At 37.6% G+C, this 25445-nt stretch overlaps 1 protein-coding gene across 1 annotated transcript; it reads left to right on the top strand.

Moving 5' to 3' along the window:
* Positions 1–116: 116 nt before the first annotated feature.
* On the top strand, positions 117–23458 carry LOC122020198 (E3 ubiquitin-protein ligase SINAT5-like). The gene is made up of 3 exons (XM_042578013.1): positions 117–452; positions 22353–22739; positions 22926–23458. Exons 1-3 carry the CDS (start codon positions 246–248, stop codon positions 23286–23288), a joined length of 957 nt encoding a protein of 318 aa, XP_042433947.1. The 5' UTR covers positions 117–245; the 3' UTR covers positions 23289–23458.
* The last annotated feature ends 1987 nt before the right edge of the window (positions 23459–25445 follow it).

The following is a 25445-nucleotide window of genomic DNA, read 5'->3' on the forward strand; positions in this document are numbered from 1 at the left end:
TTTTAATCATGCTAAATAAAATTCTGCCTTTTTGCATTTTAAAAATCATTTTAAATAAATTTGAATATTAAAAGAATCTTGTTTTTAAATGAAAATTTCCTTTTATATTTGGTAGAGGTTACACTTCGGCAAGCGACACCTCCTTGAAAGGAGAGAAAGGTAGCGATCTCGAGCGGGGGAGAGGAGAGGACTTGCGAAGGGGTTGGAGGCGCTTGTATTGTTTGTTATCTTCTGCAGTTGGATCGATGGAACTGGATAGCATCGAGTGCATATCGGTGTCAGATGGGATCACGGATGACGACGAGGTTGCCCGTGTTCCGCTCTCCTTCCTGAAGCCACACGGTGACGGAAGCGGTGTTCAGGCGACGCAGGTTATCAGCCCTGTGAGCAGGGTGCATGAGTTGCTGGAATGCCCTGTGTGCGGCCACTCGATGTACCCACCGATCCATCAGGTTAGATTTGCCCCTTCTGGGTTTTCTCTCTCAATGCGTGCACGGTATCGGGCATTCGGATGTAGCGGTTTCTGTGGAATCTTCTTCTGGTTTCCTGATTCGAGCGGAATCGATGTGTTGTTTGTACTAAGATGGGATTTTTGACATTGAATGGTTTGATTTCGGGTTTGAATCTCGAGTGTCATGTGGCTTAAAGCTCTAGTGCTTGCTCTATTTTGGTTATTTTGTGTGTTTCAATTTTTAGATGTAGTTTTTTTCAATAAAGGCAGGACTTGTAGACTCTGATTGTGGATGTATTGTCTGCCTTTTCTTTTTCTTACTATTCTTCATGGAGTCCTTCGTTTGCTTGTTTACTTCTCAACCTCGTTAAAAAAAAAACTTTTAGTAAATTTGGACTAATTCTTGCATCTTGATTCTGCAATTGAGTTATATAATAATTTATAGTGTTTTGCATTACTTTCCATTTATGAGCCCATCTGTCCCATTTGGTTTCTTATGATTGTCAATTGGAACATAATAATGTAGATTTCTCTTGAAATTGAATGCAAACCTGGAAATTTTCTCAACCTCATTAGCAAAATTATCTCCAGTTCCTATTAGATGTCTCCTCCGTTTGTAGCTGGAGAAATATAATATTCATTAAGTTGAACATTGGTTTTCATAACCAAGTGATAGAACATGACTTGGATAGGTGGCGCAGAATATAGATTATTTTGGGGCATGATGTTTAAGAGGAATTAACGAGAAAACAAGAGAGAAATAATGGAAAAAGTAGCCCAAGCTAGGTTTAAAAACCTTCTCGAGAAAACAAGAGCAGGAATAGAAGAATAAAAGTGATGTAGTTGTAACGTGACTTAAGCGAAACCAATTGATTCAATATCAAAATAACTTGTTCTTAACATCATCTAAGCATAAGTTTATATAGCTCTCGAAACCCAAAAAAAAAAAAAAAATAGAGAAAATAACCAACTAGACTTATTTCCTAAGATTTATGATAAATTAACTAACAAGACTTATTCTTTAAGATTTAAGATAAATTAACTAACAAGACTTGGTTCCCTAAGATTTATGACAAAATTAAATATAATTAAGAAAAAAATACTTAATTAACGGATTACTAATTAAACTCATCCTCGAAGGGGAAGATAGCCGTATCAGAGGGCATAAAATTGTGGTGCTGGTGGATGCTCCTGCATCAGACGTCTTAGTTTGAAAAGAACTTGTCCTCGAGTTTAAAGTAGTATCAGGTGGCAGCTTCAGAGGAAAATCATCTGGTACTAAATCGGTAAAATCTACTAACAGTTGTTGGATTTTCACCTTATCAAAATTAATTGAATCCCCATAATCTCCATCACCATCATCAACAAAACTTAATCTGTGTGCTATAGGTCTTCGCCCACGACTACCATCAATGTATGCCTGTATCACCAATCCCTCCCTTAGGGTGAAACCCATCCAGAAATTCCACTTCTACCACTGCACAAGATAACCACTAATGCAAAAATTTGAACCTTCAGGCTAAAGATTATGTATAGGCTTCACGTCACTTCGGTCAACTCCTCCTCTTGTTTCTTCAGCAGTATAATTTCGGTATCTTATCCATGCAAATTCTCTCGTCTTTTGTGCATGAGCATATAGATTTTGAAAGGTGAATTCCATGCCTCATAAGTATGAAATCTTTCTTGGATTTAGACATGCTAAACTGTTTTAGCACTCTGTCTATACAAGTAACTTTTTCGGTCTATCTCTATAAATCATCATTCCTAGGATGTAAGTTGCTTCTCTCATATCTTTCATGGAAAATGTCGTGGACAACCAAATTTTCACTAATTGTAAAATTGACACATCATTTCCTATAAGTAATATGTCATCAACATATAATATTAGAAATACGACCACAGTCCCACTAACCTTTTGATACACACAAGGTTCGTCTAGATTTTGTGAGAAATCAAACTCTTTGATCGCCTCATCAAAATTGATATTCCAACTCCTGAATGTTTACTTTAGTCCATAAATGGACCATTGAAGCTTGCATACTTTATTCTTGTTAATAGATGTGAAACCTTCGGGCTGTATCATATACACATCCTCGAGTAGGTTTTTATTAAGGAAAGCTGTTTTCACATTCATTTGCTATATCTCATAATCATGATGAGCTGATATGATCAGGAGTATCCAAATGAAATTAAGCGTGGCTACAACTGAGAAGATTTTGTCATAGTCAATGCCTTGCGTTTGACGATAGTCATTCGCTACCAACTTTGCCTTATAGGTAATTACATTACCATCCATGTCAGCTTTCTTCTTGAAAATCATACGTAATGCCTTTAGATGGGTCCACCAAATTCCAAACTTAGTTTTCGTACATAGAATCCATTTCCGATTTCATGGCTGTAAGTCACTTGTCCTTCTCTGAGCTATTCAGAGCTTCTTCGTAATCAATAGGTTTCTCATCCTCAATGAGTAACACGTCATTCGATTCTCTTACTAGATATCCATATCTCTCAGGAATGTGTCCTACTTGATCTACAAGGAGGTTGTATCATAATCGATTGCGGTTCTTGACTAGGTATCTCATTAATGCCTATTGGATTCTCTTGAACTTCATTAAGTTGAACTATACTCTCACTTGCTTCCTGCAAGAGAAATTTTCTCTAGGAATACAACATACTTTGAAACAAATATCTTTTATTCCAAAAGGTGATAGAATTAGTAACTCTTAGTTTCCATAGGGTATCTAATAAATAAACACTTATCAAACTTAGCGTCCGACTTGTCTGATACAGTCCTCTTCACATAAGCAGGACATCCCTATATCTTCATATAAGATATGAGGGGTTTCTTACTAGTCCATACCTCATATAGAGCAGTTGAGATTCGCTTCGTCGAGACTTTGTTTAGCAAGTAAACAGCTGTCATGAGTGCAAGACCCTAAAAGGTTTTGGGAAGATTTGCATGATCCATCATTGACCTAATCATATCCAACAGGGTTTGGTTACGCCTTTTTGATACACCATTATGTTGTGACTTATAAGGCGGAGTCCATTGAGATAATATACCATTGCCCCATAGATAATCTTGAAACTTTTAGCTTAAATACTCACCACATTGATCGAATCGAAGTATCTTAATACTTTTACCAAGTTGTTTCTCTAATTCATTTTTGAATTCTCTAAACTTTTTAAAGGTTTCAGACTTGTGTTTCATTAGATATACATACCCATAACAAAAGTGATCATCAATAAAAGTAATGAAGTAGTTATAACCTCCTAGTATTTGAGTTGACATTGGTCTGCATACATCGATATATATGAACCCAAGTAACTCATCAACTCATTCATCCTTTCCAGAAAAAAGTAACTTTGTCATCTTGCCTTTTAAACATGAATCGCATGTATCTAATTCAAACGATTCGAGAACTGCAATCTATTGCAATTCGACATACGTTTCTTGCTTATATGGCCAAGGCGATAATGCCACGAGTAAGAGGTTAATTGATTATCTATTCGAGCGCTTTTATTGCTCGTTTTGATATTAAATACGTCACCAGATATATCTAACGTGTAGAAGTTATTACATAAAATTCCAGTGTCATAAAGAATGCCATTCAAAGTTATATAACAACAATTGTTACTAAAAGTCAAATGGAACCTTTTCTATTTAAGCAAGAAATAGAAACAATGTTCTTTATTAATACAGGAACAAAATATCAATTATGCAGTTTTAAAACAATCCACTAGGAAGCTTTAACAAGTATGTTTCGATGACAATTGCATCAACCTTTGCTCTATTTCCCAACTCCCAAACTTGATTCTCCCTTGACGAGTCTTTTGCTATTCCTTAGTCCCTGTATGTTATTACATATATGTGAGCCACACCCAATATCCAATATTCAAGTGTTTGAGGAAATAGCATGACAATCAATAACGAAAATGCCTGAAGAGGATGGGGGCATCAGATGCCTTATTCTTCTTCACGGACTCAAGATAAAAGTTTCTTCGCCAGTGTCCCATCTTACTACAATGATATCATCGGCTTTTTTGTGCTGGTTCTACTGTCTTGGCCTTTTTGCTCTTCCCCTTAGCCTGATGTTTTGGCTTCCTCTTAGAACCTTTCCTGGAGGAGTCTACTAACATCACAGTTTTCTATTCACCTTTAACAGAAAGACTCCACAGGCTTGAGCATATTAATCAATTCGAAGATGATCGATTCCAAATTGTTCATCTGATAGTTCATCACAAATTGTGAATGACTTTTCAACAAACTATGTAGAATTAAGTCAATACTTAACTCATTATCCATCGTGAAACTGAGTCATGCTAAATGCTCTATGTAGTTGTTCATCTTTAATACAAATTGTATTGTAGACGAATTCTCCTGCATCTTTGAGCAAAAGAGAAGCTTGGAGACCTTAAACCTTTCGGATCTAGCTTGCTCATCAAACAATTCACGAAGATGATAGACAATATCATAAGCATTCAAATGCTCATGCTGTTTTTGTAGTTTAGGAGTCATAGCGACTAGCATGATGCAACTTGTAAGTATAGAATCATCTTTATGTTTCTGATGGGTCAACAATTGGTCCGCAGTTGTATCGACATCAAGACTTGTGGGAAGAGGCTCATCAAGGATATAAGCTACCTTCTCAACTTTGAGAATAATTCTCAAACTTCGAAACCATTCCAAGAAGTTCGGCTCAGTCAGTTTTGTTCGAATCTAAAATCGAACACAGATTAACAGAAGTCATAATTAAATTATTAACCTAAAAATACAAAAATGAGAATGTATTAGAGACATGATTTTATTTATGTAAACAATTTACATGTAATAAAAGTTCGTTTATTTATCAAATTCAAATACCCTTATTTTGAATTCGAGAGATAATAGGTTTTCTCTAAGTGGGTTAATATCCACCATAGATAAGAATAACCTTGACTTGGCCAACAAGACATTCTTAGCTATAACGGTAGGTAATAAATTTACCGATTGCATATCGCTTATATGCAACTATCATATTATGCTAGCAACTAATTGATTTTCGTATAAATATCAGGTTGTTAACACATTAACAAGTATACATCAAATGCATATCACCTAACTTTACCTCTATCCACATTGATCATGGTTTTTGCACAACAAATCAACGCTTCAAGTTTAAAACCAACCCGTTAATCATGAGCATCTCCATATTTTGAACATATTTAATTTCAAGTTGATCTTAACTTTGGCCAACAACTCAAACAAGAACTTAAACTCTGGTTCTTACTATATTAACGGAAGATGTAAGTTTTAATATTATGTAAGGGATTTGGTTCCATCTACATCATGCAAATATTCTATCTGTATGACATTATACGCATGACATAAATGATGACATGACACATTGCATGCATGACATAGATGATGACATGACATATCGTACGCATGATATAGCATGCCACATCACACATACGGTAAGATCTAATTACATTGCACACATGACAAAATCTAATCATATTATAATTAATGCATCTACATGGCATACAATATGACATAAATATGACATAAATTTAAATATATTATAATTCTATTTTGGAAATAAAAATATGTTATATATCTGATTTTAATAAATCAAGATTTATCTAATCAAATTAGGAAACTAATTTCTAAATTTAATTAACATATCTCATCTAGAATCTTTCTATCAATTAAGAATCTTTAATTATTTTATAAACAAATTTTCAAATTATTTTCATAATAATTTAGGAATAAATAATTAATATTTCTTAATTTATTACAGAATAATTCAAATTTAGATTTTCCAAATCTTTCTAAATTTGGTATTTCCTAACAATTTAGGAAACTTTTCAAAAATAGAATATTTTATAAATCTGAAAATTCTAGAAAAGATAATTTCTATAATTAAATTCAGAATATCTCAAGTCTGGATTTTTAAAAAATTTCAGAATCTTTCCAAATTTGGTTTACTTAACAAATTAGGAAAATTTTCAAAAATAGAATAAATTTCAGGAAATTCTTGAAATGATAATTTCTAAATTAACAAAATATTTCTAAATTTAATTTTTTAAAATTATTTCAGAAACTTTTCAAAAGTAGAATTTCCTAACAATTTAGAAAATTTCTAAAAATGAAAAATTCTTAATAATTCAAAAAAAATCCCAAAAGTTAATCATAACACTAATTACGAACCGTAAAATAATTTTACGATTATATCGAAGGACGGGGTCTAATACCACTGTTGGGATATGCCCGATTGCGATATGTGCTAAAAACACGTTTCGTAAATATGCACAACGGAAAACATAACGATAAATAAATTAATTTATTACATTACACACACCACACGCACACGTAGGGCTGTAAATGAACCAAGCGTTCGTGAATTCAATATGCATTAGATTAATTAAACAAACAAGCTTGAACAGCTCGTTAAGCTAAACAAACAAGCTTGAACACATATGTGTTCAGCTCGTTAACGTTCGTGAACAATGTTCGTGAACAACGTTCGTGAACAACGTTCGTGAAAAATGTTCACGAACAATATTTATTAATAAAATTCTTTTCAATATGCTAAATAAATAATAAAATAAAATAAATAAATAAATTTAAATTATCAATCTTAATAACCAATCAAACAATTAAAGTTTCAAACAATCAAACAAGCTTGAATTGAGAGCTTGATAACATCTAAACGAACCAAGCTCAAACCAAGCTCATGCCAAGCTCGAACCAAGCTCAAGCCAAGCTTGAATTGAGAGCTTGATAACATCTAAACGAACCAAGCTCAAGCCAAGCTTGAATTGAGAGCTTGATAACATCTAAACGAACCAAGCTCAAGCCAAGCTTCAAACAAGCTCAAACTCATAAAAAATAAACCAAGCCAAGCTTGAACACTCATTTCAAAATAAACCAAGCCAAGCTTGAACACTCATTTCAAAAGCTTGGTTCATTTTAAGCTTGGCTCGGCTCGGCTCGGTTATCTTATCAAACAAGCTTGAACACCCCAAAGGTCGGCTCGGCTCGGCTTGTTTACAGCCCTACGCACACGCATGCAAGATACAATTGCGCAGACAAAATCATAAAACAAAACAAAATTGAATAAAAATTATTTTAGGTATATCCTATGAATGATTTGTAACGAGAAAGGTATCAACCTTTTGCGACATTATCGAATCTCGTCTCTATTCATATCCACGCCGAGCTCTTCAAGACAACTCCAAGAGAACAAGCTTCGCCTTCGGAAGATACTAGCCACGAGCAAAGGAGAAGACAAGAAGAGGAAGAAGAAGCAAAAGGAAGATCTTCCTTTGGGTGGCTCACGACAACACGAGGAGATCCTCTTGTTGTGGTCGGCGATAAGGAGAGGAAGAGGGAGATAGAGGTATTGGATTTAAGTTTTCAAAACCTAATTAAGCCAATAATGAATTGTCTATTAATTCTCTCTTAACCATATCAATATATAGTCCTCTTTAATGAGTTGGATTAGAAAGCCCAAATTTAATCAATTATGCATTAACAAAAAAGTAGCCCATTAACCCCTTAGTTTGGTTTACAACTAAATCAAGTTGGTTCATAGCTAAACCAAATTAGGTCAAACTCTTTCATAAGAGATGTGACCTATCTGCGCTTCCGTTCCGATAAATATTTCCATATTTGTTTTATGTATAGTCCAACAAAATATTTATCTCTTGATCCGAGAATCTTATTTTCTAACTTGTTTTACGTCTTTTAGAGACTTATAGTATGTATGACCCAATAAGTTCCTGATTTATCTTGACCGTCCATAATTAACTACTTAATTATAGAACGATCATGAGTGACACCTGGTAGTACATCATGATCCCCAATTAACCAGAAAATCATAGTTTATATTAGAACTAATTTTGAACCTTCCAACAGCTATAGTGAGTCATGCCTCGTTCCTTTCACTCATTTTATACCCACTTGGTTTAGGACATGGTCTATGCATCTGTCCCCACTAGGCTGACTACGTCATACCTAACCCAAGTAATACTTTCTCATTCTGCGGATTCAAATTACTCGTACATGTGTACAAGAGTCTCATACTCTTAACATGTGATGCTTTGGCCAAACATTTTGAGTAATAATCCTAATGAGTGACCATAGAATATATGTCTCCTCGCAAGAGGTGGTGAATCCTCTGTGGACTATTCAAACATCTTCGGGTACTTCAACTTATACCCAATCATCTCGGGGCCACACTTTCAAGAGATGTTTGCTTAAGATGTTAAAGTATAAGTACCAAGATGACCTACATACCTCAAATCGAAGGAAACTTGCACTTTAGCTGCAGTAAGAACTAAACAGATATATCCATATATGTAGAGAACCATATGAAGTCTTACAACAAATCATTCCAATGAACTAGTTACCATAACTAACATCTACGTTTAACTCTCAACATCCTAATATCTTCAGCTAGTGAGAAATAGTTGCTTGGCCGAATCAAGGAGTATAACTTGTGCTAGTCTTACAGAATTGATGATGTCCGAATGAACCAATTCAACGACTAGGGAAATTTTAATGCGTTCATAATTCCACATGTAGAGATAATCACAAGTTGTGATCCAATCACAAATTATCTCATGCTATGAATTGTATTGCGGACATTCAGTGAATGAGTTTAAAACTATTCAAACATATAATATGCACTCAAATAGTTAATCTATATTTATCAAATAAATAGTATAACCATAAGGTGATTTGCCTTAGACACCCTCAAAATCTAACACTTCACATTCTGCATATTCCACAGCACCCATAAGTGGTTGGATGTTAGGAACAACTTCAGATGAGATGACTTTTCCTCTATGATGGCCACCTCGAGTTGATGCATTCACTTATGATAGTTCAACAATCCAAATGCTTCTCCAAGGAGGAAGCTTGATACCAGGTGGGGTATGGTGGTGCTTTAGAAGTAGAGCCAAATCCACCGTCTCCTCTAACTGTTGTACTTAAGCTTTTAGGGACTTCATAAATATCTGGTGTTAGAATTTTCTCAAAAATTATTTGAGCAATACAGTTGCCCGGTTGAATTTGTACTGGTTCATTAGAATGATTAAAGGCCAGTATAATAATTTCTCCTCGATAGTCGTTGTCAATAACTCCAGCCCCAACATCAAGGCCCAAGTTCCAAGCAGCGCTTGATCTGGTGGCAATTCGGCCATAGCTGCCGTACGGAATTTCCAGGGAAATGCCTGTAGAAATTTTTTCTCTTCCTCAAGCCTTGATAACGCATGGCTCACTTGCGACTAAATCGAAGTTTGCATCATTATCAGATTTTTGTTGAGGAATTATTGCATAAGGAGAAATTTTGTGTACTAGTACAAACGATTGAGCTTTCTTGGTTATAATAGTAGTCCTCTTCTCCATAAATAGGATCTTCAGGAGTTTTCTCCGCTAGGACGGCTAATGTATGAAATGTTTCCTCATCACTTTGGATTTCTTCATCTTTGCTATTATAGCTGGTCGCTCGTGCTGATGAAGAGGTTATGTAGTTATTGAAGTTCAAAGATATTCGCCCATCCATAAGATTTCTGGTGTTGACTTCGGATGGCTGCATTTGTATACAAATCTGGGTAGATTTAATTACCCAGTTACATCCTTGCAAACTTGAAGTTGAATATCGTCTGCCTGGCAAGGCTCAGACATCGTGGCTCGTTAGGTATTCCATTACTCCCTGTATTTTGTAGGCAAAGCTTATATTGGGAGTATTGGAGAGTCGCCCTACCATTCCCCTTGTTATGAGAAGGTTGGCTTCTTCGTGCTGCCATTGATCATATCCTCTTGTTTGAATTGATATCTGTAGATTTCTATAAAAATCACCAATAGTTAGCATTATATCATGAATAATATATACTAACTGGCTTCCATCAGTGAGATCTACTTCCATGGTTGCAATAATTGCTTGATCACCCATCCAGCGATTATCACGTGTGGAGGGTTTGTATTCGTACATGAAGAACTCCAAGGTGAATATATTGCATACGACTTCGTTGGAGTTGGTTGAAGCTATTTTCTTGGATGAAGGTTCGATCAAGCTGGTTCCCTTCTGTGACCAAGATAGCTTCTTCAGATCTATGTGCATATATACAGTGATGAGCATCATCTCGTCTGGAATGGTATAATACTTCTGCAGGTACCAAGGATGCCCTCTCTTGCATGAACAATCTTAATTGGGCTTGTGGATCAATTTGCTGCTCTAATGTGTATGCAGAGGTTGATCCCCCCAAGAGTCTTTGGCCAAGTCTTCTTGTAGCTTGCCGGGCATTATATAGTCTTCGTTGATTCCTTCTATATTCTCTAATTTGGTCATCAAAGAGGGGAGTAGTGGCTGAAGAAGTTGGTGGTTGGTCCAGAGTAGTTCTGGTTGTCATTTCAACTTCTCTTGTTCTTCTTTGAGAATCTTGTATGGATCACGGAATACTCGTAGCTTTCCTTTTCCCTCTTTTGGGCTTTCTGTAGGACCTAGAGACAAATTTTGCAATTTAGTAATTAAATCGTCAAGCAAAGAGGTTGCTTTGATCCCTCCTTTTGTTTGCTCAACGATCGTCTTCAAATCAACTTGGATATCCTTCAAGCTTTTAGCTATCTGCACAAGTAGCTGAAGTTGTGTATTATTTTGTTTTATAATCACCATATTTCCGGATGTAGGCCCTTGGAATTCGCTTGGCTTAGCGAATTCAACTGCCGGTGATTCAATCTGTTCAGTGGCTTGTACTGCTTCTTTGTATGAAGAGGTGCTCTTTGTAAAGGTGTAGTTGCTCATGAAGTGGCCTACTCCAGTTTTTGGAGTAAACTTTCCACTCTGTCAAGCTTCTTGTTAAGTTCCTCCGTAAGCCTTAAAACCTTCTTTTCCATGAGCTTGGGATGTCTTGCTATTTCCCTTACAAGATCACAAACCTCTTGTTTTGTAAGAGGTTTATTTTCTGTATAAACAAGGGTTAGATTTGACAAAGCAATTTCTAATTTAAGGACCTCCCCTTTAAGGATTTGGATTTGTTTAATAATTAGTTTGAAATTTCGTAGGTGAACTTATGTGGGCCATACTACTTTCACATTAAAGTACCAACGGCGCCTGCTGCGCTAGCACCATTCTTCCCACAAAACTTGATCTATGAGCAACAATACTATATTTCATGGTGCAAAGGAGAAATAGAGAGATTACAAAAGGAGGTAGATTACTACAGAGCCCAATATGAAGCACTTCTGTTAGAAAAGGAACTTGCCAAGGAATTTCAAGAATTAGATAGAGGCAAAGAATTAGCAGAAGAAGACAGAGAAGAAGCTGCAAATGGTTTATATGAAGAAACAACAACAAAGATAGCAGCGGCGCAAGAATCTACTGGACCAGGCTCATCAAAAATATGCTTTATAATTTAACAGCTGAAATAAATATCCTTGACATTCCCAAGTTCTCGCTCCGAGCCATTCTAGATACGGGCACAACAACATGCTACGTTGATCAAAAGTCCGTACCAAAAGAAGCTCTAGAAGACAATACTTTCGTGGTCCAGTTCAGCGGTATTAATTCACAACAAACCGCTAGACTGAAACTGAAGAAAGGACAAATGCTGATAGGGCCAAATACATTCAGAATACCCTATACCTACAGCTTCCCCATAACAGTTGGAGATAACATCCAGATGATAATTGGATGCAATTTTATCCGGGCCATGCAAAATTGAAGGGAATACGGTAATATTCTATAAGAATCTTACTACAATTAATATGTTACCAACTATTACTGCAGTTGCAGTTATAGAAGAACTAGACTTGGAAGAAGAAGAATACATTCAAATTAAGGAAATGATTTTATATTCTTCTGAAAAGATATCACAAAAGTTCCAACAACAATTCAAATTCCTCTTGACAGAGTTAAAAAATCAGGATTTTATTGGAGAAAATCCTTTACTCCATTGGTCCAAGAGTCAAGTCCTTTACCATCTAGATATCAAAAATCCAGATTTCACTATTGAAGATAGGCCTCTCAAACACCTTACTCCCCAGCATAAAGAAACTTTTACAAAGCATATGGAAACTCTATTAAAGATAGGAGTAATAAGGTCAAGCAAAAGCAGGCACCGTACCATTGCTATTATTGTCAATTCTAGTACTACTATAGACCCAAAGACTGGTAAAGAGATTAAAGGGAAAGAGCGCATGATTTTTATAATTACAAGCGCTTAAATGACATAACAAATGAGGACCAGTATAGCATGCCTGAGATCAACACCATTATTCGTAAGGTCAGTAATAGTAAAATTTACTTAAAGTTTGACCTGAAAAGCGACTTTCATCAGGTGGTTATGCATTCCGACTCAATAGAATGGACAACTTTCTGGGTGTCTGATGGACTTTATGAATGGCTGGTGATGTCTTTTGGCCTCAAAAACACACCAGCAATTTTCCAGTGAAAAATGTATTCCTGTTTCAAAGGCACGGAGTAGTTCATAGCTGTCTATATTGTTGATATTTTGGTTTTCTCCTAAAACAAAAAAGAGCATACGGAGCACTTAAAAATCATGCTCAATATTATCCAGAAGAATGAACTTATACTAAGCCCCACAAAGATGAAAATTGCAGTTCCTAAGGTCGAATTTCTCGGTGCTATTCTTGGCAACCAGAAAATTAAATTGCAACCCCATATCATCCGGAAGATTGCCGACTTTGAAGAAAAAGAATTAATGACAAAGCATAGGTTTCGTTCCTGACTGGGCCTTCTAAATTATGCCAGGAATTATATCCTAAATATGGGAAAATTATTAAGCCTATTATATGGAAAAACCAGCCCAACTGGTGAAAAGAGAATGAATCAACAAGATTGGGCTTTAATTAAAAAAATAAAGGGTATAGTCCAGAGTATGCCAGACTTAGAAGTACCCCAGAAGAATGTTTTATTGTCCTGGAAATTGACAGGTGCATAGAAGGATGAGGGACATATGTAAATGGAAGAAAAACAAGTTTGATCCAAAAACTACAGAGCGAATCTGCGCCTATGCAAGTGGAAAATTCTCCCCTATAAAGTCCACAATAGACGTAGAACTTCATGCAGTAATGAACTCTCTAGAGGTGCAAAAAATTTACTATCTTGATAAAAAGGAGTTAATTATAGAACAGACTGGCAAGCAATCATAAGCTTTTTTGGCAAGACAACAAATAACAAGCCATCACGAGTCAGATGGGTAGCCTTCATGTATTACATTACCGAAACTGACATTACAATTCATTTTGAACACATAGAAGGAAAAGATAATCAGCTAGCTGATGCTTTATCAAGACTAATAAATTGTCTTGTTATTTCAGAATGGCCGATGAAAATACTCGGGTGCCTGGAATTGGTGGCACCAGCTCTTCAAGAATTACAAAAGAGGCCCAACAAGGAAGCCCAGACTCAAATGGAACAAGTTCCGATGACCCTCTCCAGCTCGTTGAACAGTACCAATGACTCTTGCACAGGCAATACCCGATTACACTAGACGAAAGCAACAGACTCGACCAACCGCTCCATGACTTGCAACAACAAGCTGCAGCCCAAGCCACAAACGCTTTACAGCAGCTTAGGCTGCTCCATTCTTTGAAAAAAACAAGAGTGTCAGAAAAGAAGCACCTCTGACAACTGGTGGTCAGATTGATATCCGACCACAGAACAAGTGGGTAGGCAGCTGGCATCCACTGCTTATCTACTACAGGATGCTATCCGGAGAATGACTTCTTTTCGCCTGTAAAGAAGGCTTTGTGGAAGTGGTGGACCCGCGAAGAATCACGGACTCAACCCACTAAGCTTTGTAAATAATTAAAGTAATGTAATGTGATCTAAAGGGCGATCACAAAATAAAGCAATGAGCTGTAAAGCAATGTAACGTGATCTAAAGGACGATCACGAGCATAAAGGTGGATTCCTTCTTATCAAGGACACTACGCTGCTTATCCAGAAAATCAGGCCATGTGACGATGGGGCCAATGAGCATCCGACGTTGCCTTTCTTTTCTTATATAAGAAGCTACAAATCCTTTGCAGAAGCATAAGCGATCCTTAGCTTCTACTCAGGAAGTATTGTAAAATCCAGTTGCGAGTAATAGAATCTGTGAGTTTCTCATCTTTTCTCCTTATTTCTATTATTTGTCATTTGTGTCTTGTGCCGCCTCCGCGACACTCTTGCACCCCCATAACCCACTGGGGATGACAAGAGAGCCTTTAGTTTGGGGAAGTAATAAGCATCAACCAAAGCAACAATATTTTTTTTTTGGTTCCCACAGTACAGTTTCGATGAACCGCATACTACCTCTCACCTCCGGAATTGCTCCAATAACTTGAACTGTAGATATTTCAGTAGCAGATAATGGATCCAGAGGAGGTCTTGTCTGATCCCGCATCATAATTGGAATTCCTACTTCATTGGTAACTAAAGAGGTTGAAAATTGAGTAATAGTCTCATCTGAATGTTGGATAAATTGGGGCATTGGATCAACACAGGGCGAGACGAGACGATGGGGATTGGGGAGTCGTCGATAGAAGAACCAGACTGCTGACTGCCGTCAGACAAGTTAGGCTCCTGGTCTTCAATCAGTGCTTCATTAGGGTCTATCTCCTCTTCGTCATAAACTGGATCACCAAATATTTCGATCTTATTATCGTCTCCGCTGCCTCCTGAGATCGGACGATTGGGAGAGTCGCACTGATTGTACTTGATGTTGTTGAGGTCCGCATCCTCATGGTTGCCTCTGTTGGTGCAATCAACCTAGAATTGATTGGGTACGATCATTGTTTTGATGTGTGTGCCAAAGAGTTTAAGTTAGGTATCATATTGGTTTTAATATATACTTAAGTCATGCAGGACTTGGTGAAATACACAAGCTTGGAAAGTCTCATCTTATGGCTCAGGTCCTTGAAGATTGGTGAAGGATGGTGCATCTGAGGGACCGCAGACAAGGAGCAACGGAGTGAAGCCTAGGGAAGCGGACTTCAAGGCAACGTGAAGGATGACACGAAGAAGAGTTGCAAACTTGAGTGCATCTGAGGGACGAAAGCTGAGGAGGAAGGCTTTAAGGTCCTTAGCCTTCGTCCCTCAGATGCACTCAAGCCTGCAACTCTTCTTCGTGCCATCCTTCACATTGCCTTAAAGTTCGCTTCCCTCGGCTTCACTTCGTTGCTCCTTGTTCGTGGTCCCTCGGATGCACCATCCTTCACCAATCTTCAAGGACCTGAGCCATAAGATGAGACTTTCCAAGCTTGTGTGTTTCACCAAGTCATGCATGACTTAAGTATATATTAAAACCAATATGAACCTAACTTAAACTCTTTGACACACATATAAAAACAATGATCGTACCCAATCAATTCTAGGTCGATTGCACCAACAATCTCCCTTTTTTGATGTGTGGCAATATATTTAAGTTAGGCATAAAAATAATTTTGAGAATTATAAACATAGTGTAAATATGAAGTATAAAATCCAAGCTCCCCCTTAACATATGCTCTATCACATATAAAATCCAAGCTCCCTCTTAACATATGCTCTATCACATATAAAATCCAAGCTCCCCCTTAACATAAATTCTATTACATAATTTTCAAAAATAATTTGCTAACTTAAACTTTGCTTTTTCTCCTCCTTTGACAGACATCAAAAGGATAAAGGGAGCAATAATCCCTCTTCTCGTAGGAGGTCTGCTAGCACATTCACGTGCTTTCCTCAGGTTGATGAGCCCCTCACTGAGTCGCTTTCCCATGTCTCTATAGATATGATTCATCAACATTACTTTCATGCTCCCAGGGCTCCGCTTAAGTGCATTTTTGATGCCACACGCATGTCAGCCCCTAGTTACATTTTTTATAAAGTTGTCATTGCATGCATCCTGCCCATGGTCACTAAAGGACAAGCCAAGATTAGACTACCCCATTTAGTCATGATGTATGCATTGGAGCAGCGTCTCGATATTGATGTCGCTTTTCAGGTCTATGAGTCTATCATACACTTTTCTAGACCGGTGCAAGGGAAGTTATACATGCCATTTTGTCACGTCTTGACATCATTTTTCATATCTAAAGGGATTGATGCCACTAGGGGTGCATTGCATCAGTTGTCCAAGGGTTTGATCAGTTAGGGCCTCGACAGAAATCTCTGGCACAGATTGAGCAGCGTCAGGGCGTCATGGTTTGGCGTCACAGACATAACTAGGATGATTCCGACTCGGACAATGCTGCGGAGGTCCTGACCCTGCTCCAGGAGCGGCACATATGTCCCTGCGTGAGCGGGTCCTTCACTTGGAGGAGTTTGTCCGTGAGGAGTTTCGGGGCATTCACTAGCAACAGACAGAGATGTTTGAGATGATGCAACACTGGGATCTTGCCTACCAGGGCCCTCCTCCTCCTTCACGTGATGATGCTTAGGCATGATGTTTGTTTGTTTTTAGTTGGTGTCGGGTGCCTTTTGGCTTTGACTTATTTATCCTTTATTCATCTCGAACACCTTTAATGTTGTTGTAGTATGTTGTCTTTCTTGACTATCTATCTTTCTGACTTTGCATGCACACCTATGTATGATTATTATGCTTATTAGTATAACTTTTAGGTCTATCTCTTTTATCCTATCTATTGTTGGGTTTCTTTTTGTGTGTGCAAGTGTGCTTAGTATACACTTGTGTTTACCTAGTGTTATGCCTATTCATGTGTGTAAGACGTTTACATGTTGGATTACTTGGGTGGTAACACTATGTAGGATCCTCATCTCGATTCCTTTTCACTTAGATAGTATTTTTGAACTAAAGGGAAGGTTAGGATTATTGCTCCCTTTATTCTTTTGATGTCTGTCAAAGGGGGAGAAAAAGCAAAGTTTAAGTTAGTAATTTATTTTTGAAAATTATGTAATAGAATTTATGTTAAGGGGGAACTTGGATTTTATATGTGATAGAGCATATTTTAAGGGGGAGCTTGGATTTTATGCTTCATGTTTACACTATGTTTATAATTCTCAAAGTTGTTTTTATGCCTAACTTAAACATATTGCCACACATCAAAAAGGGGAGCTTGTTGGCGCTTTCGACCTAGAATTGATTGGGTATGATTATTGTTTTGATGTGTGTGTCGAGGAGTTTAAGTTAGGTTTCATATTGGTTTTAATATATACTTAAGTCATGCACGACTTGGTGAAACACACAAGTTTGGAAAGTCTCATCTTATGGCTCAGGTCCTTGAAGATTGGTGAAGGATGGTGCATCTGAGGGACCGCAGACAAGGAGCAACGGAGTGAAGCCTAGGGAAGCGGACTTCAAGGCAACGTGAAGGATGACACGAAGAAGAGCTGCAAACTTGAGTGCATCTGAGGGACGAAAGCTGAGGAGGAAGGCTTTAAGGGCAACTCCGGAGAGGATGAGTGGAAGTGTGTAATTAGTATCAATCGACTGATGGTTATGACAGTCGACTAGTCCAGTCAATTGATCAGTCGACTGGGAGCGAACAGAGACATTATGTTCGCTCAACCCACGGGTACTAGTCGACTGGTATTTTTACCAGTTGACTGGTATAATGCCATTGAGCTGATGACGTACAGAATCTCTGCAGATTTGGTGGAATAGTAGCCGTTACGTGCTACAGTCGACTAATGGATTCATCAGTCGACTGGTGTCGGGGTTTTCAACAACATGTATATAAGGCTTGAGATCTTGGAGAGAAAAAAATGATCTAATACAAAAATTACTGTTAAGCTCTCCAAATGATCTCTAAGCCTCCAGACTCTCAATCTCTTCTTCCTAAGCTCATCTTTAATCTTGTGAGAGGAAGAGATCATTTTGTAAAGGTTTCTCTACCTTCGTTCTTGGATCGAAAAGGAGAAGATCATTATGAAGCTTGATTGGGTATGTGTGTGCCTTGGATTAGTCATCTCAAGGAGGTGGAGACCAAGTAAATCGAGGAGTTAGCCTTGCCTTCTTATTGCTTTTCTATTTCATTACTTGATAAATTGTAGGTCACAAATTGAAGAAAGGCTATTCACCCCCCCTCTAGTCGTACACAAAGGTTCTATTAATTGGTATCAGAGCCTGGACTGCCAGAAGGTTTAATAGCCGACTGTGCACAAGAGCTATGGTCTGATTGAGCCATATGGATACAATATTGACCTCGAACAAAGAAAGTGAGGGCTCCTATGTTTGGATCAAGAGGACCAGACACTAGGTAGGAAGTCCTAGTTGCGGCTAGGTAAGGAAGTCCTAGTAGGTCGGGTGGATCGAGGAGCAGGAAGACCTGGTGGGTCGAGGATCGGACATGGGAAGCCTGTGGTCCTTTGTTTGAGGGAGGATTGTTGGGGTTACAAGGTTGCAAACATAGTCCCACATTGAAAACACATGAGAAAGATCATGAGTTTATAAGAGAAAAGATATCTCCATTGACATTAGGCCGTTTGGATAGAGTCCAAGAGCAAAACCATGAGGGCTTAGGCCCAAAGTGGACAATATCATATCATTGTGGAGATATCTAAATTCTTTTCGATCCTACAACCTTCACCGCTGCAGGAGGAAGGGGGAACGTAGAGGCACTGCGAAGTCGGTATTCTCTCGAAGTTGTAGGTGGTGGGGAGGTTGATCCCGTATTTCTCGAAACCAAACTTGCGCTTGGACATTTCTTCTTGATTAGAAATTAGGGATTTTTCAAAAGGGGAATAAAGGAATCTACGATTACGATCTTGTGCCGCTAGACGCCGAGATAACTTTCTGACTTGTCTCTGTAGATATTGAATCTCATCTTGGGTGCTACGACCATGGTGTAAGGCTACCTCGACCCTGCCTTTTATGACCATGACCACGTCCATGATGACATCTTAATGAGCCCTGATACTAACCGACGCCGAGCAGAATATAGATTATTTTGGAGCGTGATGTTTCAGAGGAATTAATAAGAAAATAAGAGAGAAATAACGAAATAAGTAGTCCAAGCTAGGTTTAAAAATCTTCTTGAGAAAACAAGAGCGGGAATAGAAGAATAAAAGAGATGTAGCTATAACATAGTTTAAGCGAAATCAATTAATTCAATATTAAAATAACATGTCCTTAACATCGTCTAAGCATAGATTTTTATAGCTCTCAAAACCCTCAAAAATAAAAATAAACGGAAAAAATAACTAGCTGGACTTATTTCTTAAGATTTAGGATAAATTAACTAACAAGAATTGATTCGCTAAGATTTAGGACAAAATTAAATATAATTAAGAAAAAACACTTAATTAACGGATTACTAATTACACTCGTCCTTGAAGGGGAAGATAGCTGTATTAGAGGGCATAAACTTGTGGTGTTGCTGGATGCTCTTGCATCAATAGGCTATTTTGCAAGTAGACTATTGTAAACTAATTTCTCGAGGGAGTGAATGAGAAATTAATTTCCAAAACTATAGGAGTGATGGGGGAAATTATGGCATTCATTGGTCGTATAAAGGTAGAAACTCATGTACAAGCGTTGTGCTGGTACATGAATATGTGAGTGCCAACTCAAGTATGCACAAATTTTAGATAGTGTGGGACTAAAATTAAGTGATTCCTAAGACACTTGAATCGTATTCAGGATGTCATTTGAGAAGATTGAATTAATTAATTGAGTTTTAAATTAACCTAATGGGGATTTGAGATTTCGATGATTAGTCAAAATTGATTGTTCAAGCAACATGTTAGACGCATGTTGACTGCACATGAAAGAATGGTAGTGTCGAATGACATTGCAAGAAGCAAAGTTGTTACTTGCATAATGGCGACAATGTCCAGATCAACCCCTTGATTAAAAAAGAGAAGAGAAGAATTAGAAAATAATTTTTTCCCTTCTCTTGGATTAATGAAATATTCCATTCACACTACTTGTTGATTCCATCACTATATAAAGATGCTCAAATCACTCAATTTCAAGTTGACAAAGGTGCCTAGACTATTTGATGGGACTCTAACCAAAGTGGTTCCTAGACTTCCTGAAGGCATATGTAGGAGTGTAAACGAGCTAAGTCGCTCGTGAGCTATTCGGGTTTCGGCTTGAAAAAAAATTCCTTCGAGTTCGTTCGATTAAGTTAATGAACCAAGCTCGAGCCTGATTTCAAGCTCAAAACATTATCGAGCCGAGCTCAAGCTTAACAATATTTGGTTCGTGAGCTTGTGAACATGTTCGTTTAGAGGCTCGCGAACGTGTTCATATATATATATATATATATATATATAATAACATATTATTAATTATTATAACTAATTATCTTAAACGAGCTCAAACTAAGCTTATTTAATTTTTAAAGGAGCTTTTTCGAGCCGAACTCGAGCTATTTAATTTTATTATGAGCCGAGCTCGAGCTTAAGAACGAAAGCTCGAATAGAACTCGAGCCGAGCTCGAGCATAGGGATAACGAACCGAGTTCGAGCCTCTTACTGTTCGGCTTAACTTAGCTCGTTTACAGCCCTAGGCATACATCTAACCAAAGGGGTGGCCAGACTACTCAAAGGGGTAAGTCTACCAGAAAAGGAGTCTAGTCTACTCGAAGGGGGTGCGTCTATCCTAAAGGGCACATTAACTACCCTAAAGGGTACATTGACCTGAAGGAGTGCCTTGACAATCTGAATAGACGTGTTGAAAAAATTGAATAATGCAATCCACAGTCATATTGATAATCCTGCCTCACTGAGGCACTGCCAACTCTTTACTGTCAACAACAGGGTATGTTGTGTTAAATGTGGCATTGTTCTATTTTCACATAGTTGGGAAAGAGATCCCTGGGCATAGGATGCAATTGCTTCTCGGTCTATTATAGGGTAGTAAAGTAAGATCATGTAAAGTTGGTGAATTCTTTGTTCCATTGAGTGCTACATAGGTCCTGAACACCCTTATGCTATTCCTGTTTGTAGATAACAGCACACACTTCTTATTGAGTAAATAAAGATGGCTTACAAGGGATTCTCAGTCTACATTTGGAATATGAGGATTTTCTAATTAATATCTGTTGATATGAGATGTTACTGAATTTGGTTTGTTCTGCTTCAAATTATTTTCTCCTTAGTTGAAACAATTCCAAGTCATGGAGAGTTTGTCTGCTGCCACAATGTGCTTGAATCAAACCCAAATATTCATGCCAAATGTTGTAGCTCATAAACTTATGCTTTCAGCAGATTACAGATGCTTATCAATTTGAACTGATGATAGATGCCAATTGATGATTTTCTCCTTATTTAATTTATGTTTTGTTGATGGATTCATATGTTAAGGTCTAATTTCAGAATTCTGGAGTCAATCATTATCACGAATTTAGACTTTTGTCTTATGTTCTTTTTGTCTCTCATAAATTAGTGTATGAGCCACATCAACATTTGGAATTTGCGTCTTTTACCTTACAATATTTGCCTATGATTTATGGACTATTCTGAATTGTGAACTCTCAACATTTAATTGAATCACAGCATTGTTATGGTTAACATTGTGACCAAACCTGAAATTGTGCTTATTTAACTTAGCATTATTTTTCTATGAACATAAGTGATCTATCTCCCACTAAGTTGATGGCGACCTGTGAAGTTGTTGTCTGCTTACCAGTTACCGCTAAGCTGTTTCAATTTTTTTACCTGTATGCTTGGTAGGTTTGTACCTTGTACCAAGGCTTATGTCTACTCTTCGTACCATGTCCTTTGTATGGCTTGCTTCTTTATGTATATTCTCAAATAATTTAATTCCCCCATGGATATCCCATATGAATTCTCAGTTCTCTTTGCTCAAATAAGGCTGTCTATTTTTTTTATGCTATTAGCAATTTTCTTTTCCTTGCCCCAAGAGAGAGTTCTACTTGAGATTTTTCATGTATGCTTTCATGTTACAAACTTAGGATATACTATCACGAGTTCCAAATTTAACAAAATATTTGCAGTGCCACAATGGACACACTCTATGTTCAACTTGCAAATCAAGGGCCTATAATCGTTGCCCTACATGTAAGCAAGAACTTGGAGATATTAGATGTTTGGCATTGGAGAAAGTGGCTGAATCACTTGAGCTTCCTTGTCGATATTTCGCATTGGGATGTCCTGAAATTTTCCCATATTACAGCAAGCTCAATCATGAAGCTCAGTGCAACTTCAGGCCATACAACTGCCCCTATGCAGGCTCCGAGTGTTCTGTTGTTGGAGACATTCCTTTCCTCGTTGCACATTTGAGGGATGAACACAAAGTAGATATGCATATCGGTTCCACATTCAACCATAGATATGTAAAGTCCAACCCCAGGGAAGTTGAAAATGCTACCTGGATGTTGACTGTAAGTTTGCTAAACAGTTTGAGTATGTGTATTTAGTAGGGCTTATATTGATATTTGACTTTACTACGTGGTCTTCTGACTAGCTATTATGCCAGTTGATCTCTGTTTATTTTGTTAGCATACCGCCATTTCCTCCATACTCTACCTTTTAATAAAACAGGTTTCTCTCTCCATATACATATATAGGTATTCCATTGTTTTGGACAGTATTTCTGCCTGCATTTTGAGGCTTTTCAGCTTGGTGTGGCTCCAGTATACATGGCATTCCTTCGTTTCATGGGTGACGAGCATGAGGCAAGGCAGTATTGCTACAGCCTAGAAGTTGGTTTAAATGGCAGAAAGCTAACATGGGAAGGTATCCCCCGAAGCATTCGTGATAGCCACAGAAAAGTCCGGGACAGCCATGATGGTCTGATAATTCAGAGGAACATGGCACTCTTTTTCTCTGGAAGTGATAGGAAGGAGCTCAAGTTGCGGGTCACTGGCCGTATATGGAAGGAGCAGCAGAACCTTGATGCTGGATTGTACATACCAAGTTCATGTAGCTGATAGTTTGCAAATGAATTTTGTAACTTGTATCTGGATCCATGAGTGTTTGTGCTTGTCCATATTGGATTGGATATATATGTGCCTTTCTTCTGATGGATTGCTGAAGAGGGACTGTAAAATCAGTATTTGTTCTTGGTTTGTGTTATTTTGAAGTTGTTTTCCAGTCTCCATATTTGATGTATTCAGGCTTTTTAATGCAGTGAAATGCTCATGCTCCTTTCCTCTTTCAACATCGGGAAACTTACAAACATATTGGTCCTTTTAATTTGTTTTCACTTCTCAGTAAATGGTTTTTATTACGTTAATGACATAATTTTATTAATACGTAATCCATTCGAATTGCTTCAATCCGAGTTAATAAAAATCACTACCCGCACTTAATCATGAGATTGCTTTAACATTTATCGAATTTTCCTTTCGTATTTGCACTGTTTATTTTAGTTATTACGTTGCAAGCATGTTTTATTGTTTTTGTTATTATATAATATGACCAGACCAAGCCACGGTAACTTCAGAAGACGTTATTGCAAATTAATTTGTGATGATTAAATCGAAAAAGAAATACTGTTTTACGATATGCTTCAGCAAAAACATAAAATAATCTCAAAACCGTAAAGAACATTAATCATCAACAGACAAAGAGAGTGATTCATTTTCTCAAAAGCGAGAACAACAATAATGTCCTGTTTTTTTTTTTTTTCACACCTACATTGATAGCATAAATTACGCAAATTGTTATCTTATTGAAAACCAGAACACTGCTCACTGACACAAGGTAACATAATAGAGGCCGCCGCCGCCTGCCTTAGAAATCAATCGGACATTTCGGACTTACTCCCATAGTCGTCCTCATCCTCGTCGGAATTCAAGTCCTCATCTTCATCTTCATCAACATAATCGTCGTCATCCTCTCCGTCATCAGCCTCATCGTCGTCATCCTCCATATCGCTTGGGACCATGTCGCGGCGATTGGCGTAGCCACGGCAGGAATGGTAGATCGGATAGAGGAGTGTCAGCTGGCGGTGGTGGTCGGAGGCGGCGAGAGGCCGGGAGAAAGTCGTGGCGACCAAGGAGGCAGCACGGGAGAGGCTCGGCGGCTTGTTGAACGCCTCCGCCACGAGCCGACGAAGGGCAGATGAAGACACCGCCGCAGCTCGCTGCATCTCGACGATGGCAGAGGACCAGAGATGGCTGTGGTTTAGTTAGGGTTTTTCTGAGTGAGGTTTATGGAATTATTATATAGCATAGGACCGAACGTTCTGGAAGGTAATTGTTGACATAAAGGCGGTTTGATTCGGTGTAACTTGGTCCGATTAAACCGTGCGTGTAATAATTAATTAATCGGGAATTTATAAAAGTACTTATAAATTTAGGAATTTACCAAAAAGACATATCATAGTTGTATAATTATAAAAAGCACACTTGACTATCTGATCTTTCGGATATCATTTTTCAATACATCCTAACCATATTATAAAAAAATCTAGTTATTTATATGGTTTGGATGTACTTCATCTCATCACATGTCTCACCCTCTTTCTCTCCACTATGTGATATTAAGTTCCGTGATTACCATGCCTCTTCATTCTCATAAACATAATATCATCATCATCTTCCTATTTGCCATATCTCTTCATACAATTTAACGGGATTGTAAAAGAGTAAATAGAAAGCGAGAGTATTATCGTAAGGCGTTCAAGAGGCTACGTCAAAGGACAACTGCATTGAAGAATAACAGTATTGAAGGAAAAATTTGAAGCTTCACTGAAATTGGTAGAAAAAATAGATAATGATTTAGTGATGTATGTATTGTATTTGCTCCTGTTTGTAAATTTGGACTATAATGTGAAAAAATATAGTATACACAAATGGAGTTTATGTTGCCCATCAATGTATAGGAAATATTTATGGAATAACCTAATAATATGGTATCATCCATTCCTTATTTAGGGCTCTTCGGAGGTGCTCCAGTGTTATGTAATATTTTAGCTAGACCATGGTCTCGGTATCTGAGATACCAGGCCTAAGTTTAGGCTTGATATGAGATCATACTAAGCCCTTGTTAGTGTTGATCTCCTGAGACCAAGTCCACGTTCCTTGATAAGAATCAAGATTTGACGTCGTATATACTTTTCCTTGCTTAACCCTTCCTAGTGG

Source organism: Zingiber officinale, chromosome 1A, assembly GCF_018446385.1.
Source record: "Zingiber officinale cultivar Zhangliang chromosome 1A, Zo_v1.1, whole genome shotgun sequence".
Classification (NCBI taxonomy): Eukaryota; Viridiplantae; Streptophyta; class Magnoliopsida; order Zingiberales; family Zingiberaceae; genus Zingiber; species Zingiber officinale.

What these genes read in the sequence shown, in the direction of transcription:
- LOC122020198 (XM_042578013.1), top strand. Translation starts at nt 246, where the DNA reads ATGGAACTGGATAGCATCGAGTGCATATCGGTGTCAGATGGGATCACG. An exon ending in TGTACCCACCGATCCATCAG is followed by an intron (nt 453 to 22,352) that starts GTTAGATTTGCC and finishes AAATATTTGCAG; the next exon opens with TGCCACAATGGACACACTCT. An exon ending in ATGCTACCTGGATGTTGACT is followed by an intron (nt 22,740 to 22,925) that starts GTAAGTTTGCTA and finishes ATACATATATAG; the next exon opens with GTATTCCATTGTTTTGGACA.